At 38.1% G+C, this 8,831-nt stretch overlaps 1 protein-coding gene across 1 annotated transcript; it reads right to left on the bottom strand.

Annotated features, from left to right (window-relative positions):
- Positions 1-6,060: 6,060 nt before the first annotated feature.
- Positions 6,061-8,029, bottom strand: LOC122017997 (patatin-like protein 2). The gene is made up of 6 exons (XM_042575732.1): positions 7,800-8,029; positions 7,535-7,716; positions 7,248-7,437; positions 7,006-7,167; positions 6,607-6,909; positions 6,061-6,503 (listed from the first exon to the last, which is right to left on the bottom strand). The coding sequence occupies exons 1-6, from the start codon at positions 7,947-7,949 to the stop codon at positions 6,252-6,254; spliced, it is 1,239 nt and encodes a 412-aa protein (XP_042431666.1). The 5' UTR covers positions 7,950-8,029; the 3' UTR covers positions 6,061-6,251.
- Between the last annotated feature and the right edge of the window lie 802 nt (positions 8,030-8,831).

Below are 8,831 nucleotides of genomic sequence, written 5' to 3'. Positions count from 1 at the left end.
GGATCAAATTTCAAACCAAATGTCAAAATTTTTCTTATTTTTTTAAAAATAATCCCTTAGAAAAATTTTTCTTAAAATTTCCTTTGAAATTATTACTTAGAAAATATCTCTTTCTTTTGAAAATCTTACTTAGAGAATTTTTTTATTAAATTATTTTTTTACTTTTTTTAAAAAAAAAAATCTTACTTCAAAAGTTTCTCTTTAAAACTGTTTTGAAAATCTTTCTTAGAATAATTTTTTTAACAAATTTCTTTGAAAGTTTCTTTGTAAATATTTACTTAGATATTTTTTTATTATTTTTTTTGAAAAGACAATTTTGAAAAAATTTACTTAAAAAGTTTTTAAAGTTCTACTTGCAAAATAATTTTGCCAAAAATTTTATTTACAAAATGCTTTTAAAAATTATTTGCCTGACCTTCTATTCAAAACCTCTCTCTAAGTCTGAAATATATAAAGTATTTACTTTCCGTTATTTTCTTTATTACTGTATGACATTACCTTTCTTATGTTTGTTTTTTTCCTTTACCTTAGTTTTTTTATGAATGCGAAAGGGGGAGGGTAAGGGTAAATGTAGAAAAATATCAAACAAATTTAATCAAGTAAACAAATTTAAAATTAACTTAGACCATTTGTTTGTATTTTTAATATTGTCTTTCAATATTATTTTTTCTAACTTTAACCCAGATTGTTATTACATTAAAAAGGGAGAGATTGTTGGTATAATTTACACTAATAATCTAACTCAGGTTTTGATGCATGATAAATGAATTAAAGTTATAGTGTTTATAATCTAATTACTTTACCAAGTGTGCAAGAGTTGACGGGTCTGAAAGACCTGGCACGAGGCTGAAATCTAGCTAGGTCCATGGGACCCAATAGCTAGTGGGAAGTCCAGATAGGTCCGTGGGACCCGATATCTAGTAGAAAATCCAATTGGGTCCATGAGACCTGATAACTAGTAGAAGTCATTTGTGTCCGCGGGACCTGACAACTGGTGGAAAGACCTAGTGAGTCAAAGCTAAGTTAAGCGATTGTAGTTAGTAAGTGGAGGTAAGCAACTGGAGGAGAGATCCAGTGAGGACGCATTCCCCGTTGAGTGAACTGTAGGCATTGGTCCAATTTAGGTCAATTTGGAAACCTAAGTTGAGACCTTGACTAGATCATAGTCTATTTTACAAGATAAATATATTTTTATTTGTCTTGACTAACTTTTTTTTGCAGGAAGGAGAAGTGAGAATGAGGCCCGGAGTTGGTAAGGGTGCTCGGACCAGCTCGCCCGGGTGTGTGCTGGGTAGGCACCCGGGCGGTCCGGGCACCCAGAATTGGTCCAGGCACCTGGACCAAAAATATTATTCAGGAGCTGAGTTGGAGCACGTCGACTGGCCGAGCCTACATCAACGGTTCAGGTGCCCGGAGGGGGTCTGGGGGCTCGGAGGTGAATAAAACTTCACAGATGAAGTTTCGACGAGAGCTCGTCACGTCAGCATGGTCCAAGCACCCGGAGGGGTTTTAGGCGCTTGGAATGGGACTATATAAGGGCCTTTGACTAGCAGCTTCAGGACATCATCTGTTATGACTTTCTTTCTTGCGCGCTACTTCAAAAAGGTTCCGACGACACTGTAACGCTCCACCATCAATCGGACATCAAGCTTTACTTAGGTTTCTTTGTTGTCGGTAATCTTTCATATATAGTTCTTGTACTTCATTATTTTATCTTTTCGAACTATTAGTGGATTGCCCAACAAAAGCACTCGACGAGTACGGACCTTGGAGTAGGAGTCATCGAAGGTTCCGAACTAAGTAAAAAATTACTTCTGTTAGCGCACGCTTGTCTTCTTCCTTCTAATTTCCTTTTTTATTATTCCACTGCGTAATTCGTTTTAACTCTCAATTTTTTAAGAATACTATTTACCCCCTCTAGTATATTTACAGTCCTATAAAAATAACCTTTCTAAATGGAGATTTAGAAGAGGAAATATACATGGAGCAACTTGAAGGATTTTTTTATACTATAGCAAGAAAATAAGGTTTGTAGATTGGTGATATGAAAATTTTGATAATGGCATGAAAGAATATGGATTCAAAATTTAAAAAATAATATAAATGTGCCAACACGACAACCATAAAGAATGAGTATATTATCTTATGCCTATATATAGATGACATACTTATGATTGGGAGTAATGATAAGATAATCAAATATACTAAATACATGTTGAATTCAAGATTTGACATGAAAGATATTAACCTAACTGATATGATTTTAGGAATTAAGATTATTAAAACATCAAAATGACTTATTCTCAGTCAATACCATTATGTGAACAATATTCTTGAGAAATTCACCAAGGCTAATACTATATTGGGATAAACTTCGATAGATACGAGTCAACATTTATCAAAGAATCAAGGAGAAAGTATCTCTCAGATAGAGTACTCTCGAGTGATTGGAAATTTAATATTCTAAATGAGTTGTACACGACCAGACTTAACCTATACATTGAGTAAACTGAGTAGATACATGAGTAATACTGAAGTTGAACACTGGAAAGGGATAATAAGAGTACTGAGGTAATTAAGGTAAGCTTGTGAATATGGATACACTATACGAGATATTATGCTATGATCAAAGAATACATTGATGTGAACTGCATATTTGATATGAAAGACTCAAAGTTTACAAGTGGATATATATTCACATTGGGAAGTGCAACTATTTCATGGAAACTGATCTTATCTGAAAGCGAGGAAGATGGTGTGCTAGTTAAGTGACTCCGATGTTGATTGAGAGAAGATGAAGACATTGATGACGTGGATGAACCTGCGCTCCAAAAATGGAAACTGGGAGGAGAAAACGTTAGTCACCGAGACAGGGAGACGGTCCTTGGTGTAGACACTTTGACGCTTAAGTTAAAATAGTAACTAAGTGAAAAATGAAGAAGAAGATTAATAGTAGAACAGTAATGCTGATGTGTGTGTGCTTGCGTAGCATAATGTACCTAATCAATAGAGAGGACTACTTTTTTATATTGACCATCATAACCTCTACTATAATGAGGTGTCAGGGAATGTCTAGTGTTAGAATATGTCAAAGAAAGGACGAGGTATGACCACCCTTAGAAGAAGGTTCCATTGCGTGCATATGTCGGGGTAGCGGAATATTCCTTGACGAGTAACCATTATTCTATGAGAGGTTATTACAATTCTTTGACACTATTGTCTCTTGGAGGAAATTTGGCCGATCCTATATTCGACTGACTATATACTGGGAGACTTACCCTTGAAGAGTGAGAACCTGAGTCTCGAAGGTCCAACTGACTCTGTATTTGACCGACTGTATATGCTAAGAGACTTGCACAGGAGAAGTGAGGAGCTAAGTCCCGAAAGGTCCGACCGATGTTGGGGCCAACCGGCTATATACTGGGAGACTTACCCTTGATGAGTGGGGAGCTAAGTCTCGAAAGTTTGATTGGCTTTGTATCGAGCTAACTGTATGCTAGGAGACTTGCATAGGAGAAGTGGAGAGCCAAGTCTCGGAATGTCTGACCGATATTGGGATCGATTGACTATATACTGGGAGATTTGCCCCTAAAGAGTGGGGAGCTAAGTCCTGGAAGGTCCGACCAGCACTGGTGCCGACCGACTATATGTTGGGAGACTTGCCTTGAAAAGTGGGGAGCTAAGTCTCGAAGGTCCGACTGGATCTAGGGTCGATTGATTGTATACTGGGAGACTTGCCATTGAAGAGTAGAGAGCTAAGTCCCCAAAGGTCCGACGGACTCTGGTGCCGATTGACTATATGCTAGGAGACTTGCCCTTGAAAATTGGGGAGCTAAGTCTCGAAAGGTCTGATCAACGCTGGTGCTAACCAACTATATGTTGGGATACTTTCCCTTGAGAAGTGTGGAGCTAAGTCTCGAAGGTCTGATCGACTCTAGAGCCGACCAACTGTATATCGGGGGACTTGCTTTTGAAAAGTAGGGAGCTAAGTTCCAGAATGTCCAATCGGTGATGGTGCCGACCAGTTATACTGAGACACTTATACATGAGAAGTGGAGAGTTAAGTCCCTGAAATCCTACCGAGGTTGGTGTCGATCGGCTATATGCTGGAAGACTTGCAAAGGAGAATTGGGGAGTTAAGTCCTGGAAGTCCTATGTTATTGGGTGACCGACTGTATATGGGGAGACTTACTCTTGAAGAGTGGGAAGCTATGTCTCGGAAGTCCGACCGATTATGAGGCAGATCGATTGCATACTGGGAGACTTGCCCTTGGAGAGTGAGGAGTTAAGTTCCAAAGGTGAGTGGTATGTCCGAATACCTACACTCTGACTATGGCTACCACCTCCCCTTGATTTTGACTGCCATATCATTTTTACTATCAACCCCACACTACTCTCGGGCCACCCACAACACGCCTTATCGGAAACCTTCAAAACAAACCATAATAACCAGATCCACGATAGAATTTGAGTTTATAACTCTTGACAAATGTGGTGAAAAGTTTGAATGACTACGATAATTCTTAGAAAATGTTCCTAGATGGACGAAATCTGTGTCGACAATTTACATATATTGTGATGGAAATTGGTGAGGCACAAAGCTATTTGTATAATGATAAGTCTAGGCATATATGTCGTAGACACAATTCTATTAGACGACTACTTTCAATGGAAGTTATCACTGTTGACTATGTAAAGTCAAAGGATAACCTAACGGATCCGCTAATTAAAGGATTAAACATAGAATTAGTTGCAAGTTCATCGCAAGGGATGTACTCCGATGAAAAATATTGGAGCAATGGAAACCCTACAAGATGACTTTGATATATATATATCAGAAGAGAAGGTTGATTCAATTTGGTATGTTTTGATTTGGCTCTTCTTCTTCTTCCTTGAACTCTTTTCTATTGAGACCGAGCTTTGGTTGCCGCCCACTCTTACAGAAGACTCCGTTGAACTTTCAGGAATTCATATGATAACAAGGATTAATGACTCTTGCTAGGGATGACAATTCTACCCGAACCCGATGGAGGATCCGACATCCGACCCGAATGGAGGAGGGTATGGAGGGACTATCAATACCCGATACCCGACCTGAATACCCGATTAAATAATATATATACATATATTAAAGAAAATTTTCTTTTTCTAAAATCAACTTACTATTTTTTGTTGATATTAGTAGGCCTATATAGATGTTTAATCTATTTTTTTAATTATATATATATTTTTTAATAGGATGTTAATTTTAATATGTTTTTGTTGAATGATAATAGCTCGATAGAAAGAAGAAAAATTACACGTATAGAATATATCCGGTCCTTTAATGGGTATGGGTATACCCATTGGATATCCTATACCCGATGGGTATGGGTACGGAGGATATAGAATCCGACCTGAACCCGACCCATTGCCATCCCTAACTCTTGCAATGGATTTAGATCAGTACTCTTCGCCTATCATTCGATTTTAGTTTTGCTTTATTGATGGATGATAACAATATCTTGTTGTAGATGCATCATTGATTTAATTCAATGTATGGTTATTGCTTTCATAGTAATCATTCTCATGCTACTTCTTCGGCAGTCAAGAAGATGAAATTAAACAGATCCATAAGTTCAAGAGAGAAAAGTCTCATTTGTATTGTTTTCACCTGCATAGTAGTTATGTCAGATTGTTAAGTTTGGCGGAAGAGGTTATTAATAAGTGTTTTACTGAATTTTGTACAGTGGATGGGAATAAAAATTCGTGTGGATTCTAATAGCATGATTTGATAGAGTGAACCTTATCAACACCACTAATGAAATTCAAAATAGATAAGATATGGTATTCATCAGGTAGCTAGAAAATTGTCCTGGTTTTATTCTAAATTTTTGTAATGGGCAATCATTTGCTATCTAAAGACCCTATTCAAGAGCACTAATGAGCAACAAAAGCTGACTCATTCATGTAGAAAGCTCGATGTTGTTACTTGGATCTGATTATTCCTTTTGTATTTGTATCTTTTTCTATGTTCTTCCATTATGCCTTGCAACAACAGGCATTATATATACTGCAGAGTTTTCCTACTGAACAATCACGTACGTGCTTCCATTGAATAGCTTAAACAAATTAATCATGCTTACAAGTTTGATAAACTGGTGCAATCCCAACAACATGAATTATTGATGACTAGTTTTTTATATATTTTTAGACGAACAACATTAATTATTGATGATGCTGAGTAATCAACAGGATCCACAACGTAACTCTCACGCATTGGAAGCCAAACTCTCCTGCCGACGCTTCCTTTCATTCGACAACTTCTTGGCGAAGTAGACGAGTCGATCTCCGTTCGATGTGGTTCCTCCCTTCCCATCCACCACCGGCTCCGACAGGCCTGTCTCCAGGTTCACCCTCGACACCGGCTTCTCCAGCAGTTTCTTCCCGATCTCCACCAAATTCTGTAAGTTCTTCTCCGTCGACTTATCCACCGAATTCGCATCACCAGTCAAAGTATCGTCCTATATATATATATATATCATTTAGTTTATTAATTTGTTTGTTTTATTCAATTCGGTGAGATTTTACAATGAATGATTAATTATAATTTTGTTAAATGGGTACCTGTATGCGAAAGTAACGGCCTTCACTGTCCTGTGCCTGAAAAACATGTGCTAGATGGATATCCACCATGTCGGAGCTCGCCTGGGAGAAAATGTCGATGATGGGAGTGTTTCCTCCGTTGTATAACCAACCGAGCAAGCCCCATCGAGCGCTCGTCTGTGCGCTATAATTCTCCTCCTGTTTAGGTGTTCCGGTCCCGATCGAGAGCACCAGAAACCGACTGTAGTCGACCGGTTCGTACGAGTCGAAATCCGTGTTCGATTTCAGAATCTGCTTCGTCACTTGGCTCATGGCGGATAACGTCTGTTCATGATCAACGGCACATATAAGAACTAGCTAGCTTCTAGATTAATTACGAGCAGAATATCTATTTAGATGCGCGCGGGTGTGTGAATTTACTGGGTTATTTGCCGCCACGCCGCCGTCGATGAGGTTGAAGCTCTTCGTCGTTCCTTGATCGTCATGGGTTTCAAAGTAATGCCCCGGGAGGTATGTGGGGGCGGCGGAGGTGCTGATGCAGATGTCCGACAGAAGAGCGTTCTTCAACGGATTCTTCTCCGTCTGCGAACAAAACATTGATCACCATCGATATACCTATAAAATAATCTTCATTCCCAAGAAGTATCAATTAGTTTAATTACCTCATAAGTGGAGAAGATGATGGGTTGAGAAATTTTGATGTCAAAAGTTGGGATGACGATGTTGGTCAAAGTTTGACTTAATTTTGTGTCGCCTAAGAGTTCTTTAATCTTGGTGTGAAGGTACTTGCCATTGTATTTCGGTCCAGCGAGAGCATCAACCAAGTTCAGTGCTGAACTCAGGAACCCAGACCTGAAATAAATAAATAAATAAATAGTAAAATTCTTAAATTAATTTTGATCCTTCATCCTAATTATCCAAAATTTAGTCATATATATATAATTCTAACCTTTGCTGTGGAAAAATCTTGGGACTGTGATCCAAATAGAACTGAACAATGTCCTTGGCGGCGAACAGTGGTTTGTTATTCTCTCCGGGAGCGGCGAGCATGGTGGCGACAAGGCCACCGGTGCTCGTGCCGGAGATCACGTCGAAGTAGTCAGCTATTCTCGCATCAGGCCCGTCGAGTTTCTGTAACACCAAGAATTAATATAATATAATTAACTTGAATCTCTCGGTACGTCGATCGAATATTTATGACTATATATATATACCTGGAGTTCTGATTCAAGGAAGTCGATGATCGTCGCAGGGATCAGCCCGCGAACACCGCCGCCGTCGATGGAAAGGACGGTGATCCTCTTCCCGAGGGATGGCGGAGGCTTTGAGTCGGAGATGGCCGGATCAGTTCCGTCGCTCGCCATGGTGTATATATGATTATTCTTGTTCTTGAGAAATATAATATATTTGCGGACCTAAATCAGCTGCTGTGGTAATTCGATCACTGATTGATCGAGAGAAAGGGATCTAGATAAATATATAGAACGAGAAGCAGCAAGAGACCAATAATCATGCAGCTATATGAAATCGAAGTACATTGAATGAGTTGAAAAACAAAGAAAACGTGCAAATAATCCACCAATAATTTAATTGATGTGCGCTTAGAACGTCATGATGTGATCTTCCGCAAGGACGTGTAGATTTCAATTTTTTGACTCGAATATACCAACTGTTCATATTGAAATGCTCTCTTTAATAGACTAGAAATGGATTTTGATAAAGATAGAAATATATATGGATTATGGATAAGCCGAGGACTTTCCAAAGCTGGCCGGCCAGAGGTATTATATAATAGAGGTGGTTCGATGGCAGTTAACTATTTTAATTGAGTTGTAAGTAAAACGTGTTTCTATGGCACTCACCGGACGGAGCGTTCGTCAATGGAATATCAAAATTCACAGCTTTATAGCGTGCAGATATGGACGCATTGCCGAAACATCGGGACAGACAGGAACTGCGTCCAAATTGATGGGGCAGGGTAATATTTTCATATCTATAAACAGAGTTTACATGGTTACCATCTGTCCGTCAGAATAGGTTTTTTTTCTCTAATTTTTAGATTATTGTTAAGGGTATTCAAATAATATCATATATATTTTATAAGTTAATTATTTTTTTCTATATATTTTTCTATTAAATTTTTAAAAATTATCTCTATATATTAATAATTAATTTTATTTATAAAATGACATATATTAATTAAAACTTTAAATTTATTTTCTAGTTCGTCAGATCATTTAGGTGAC

This window comes from Zingiber officinale, chromosome 8B (assembly GCF_018446385.1).
Source record: "Zingiber officinale cultivar Zhangliang chromosome 8B, Zo_v1.1, whole genome shotgun sequence".
Taxonomy (NCBI): Eukaryota; Viridiplantae; Streptophyta; class Magnoliopsida; order Zingiberales; family Zingiberaceae; genus Zingiber; species Zingiber officinale.
This window is presented reverse-complemented; position numbering and strand designations above follow the sequence as displayed.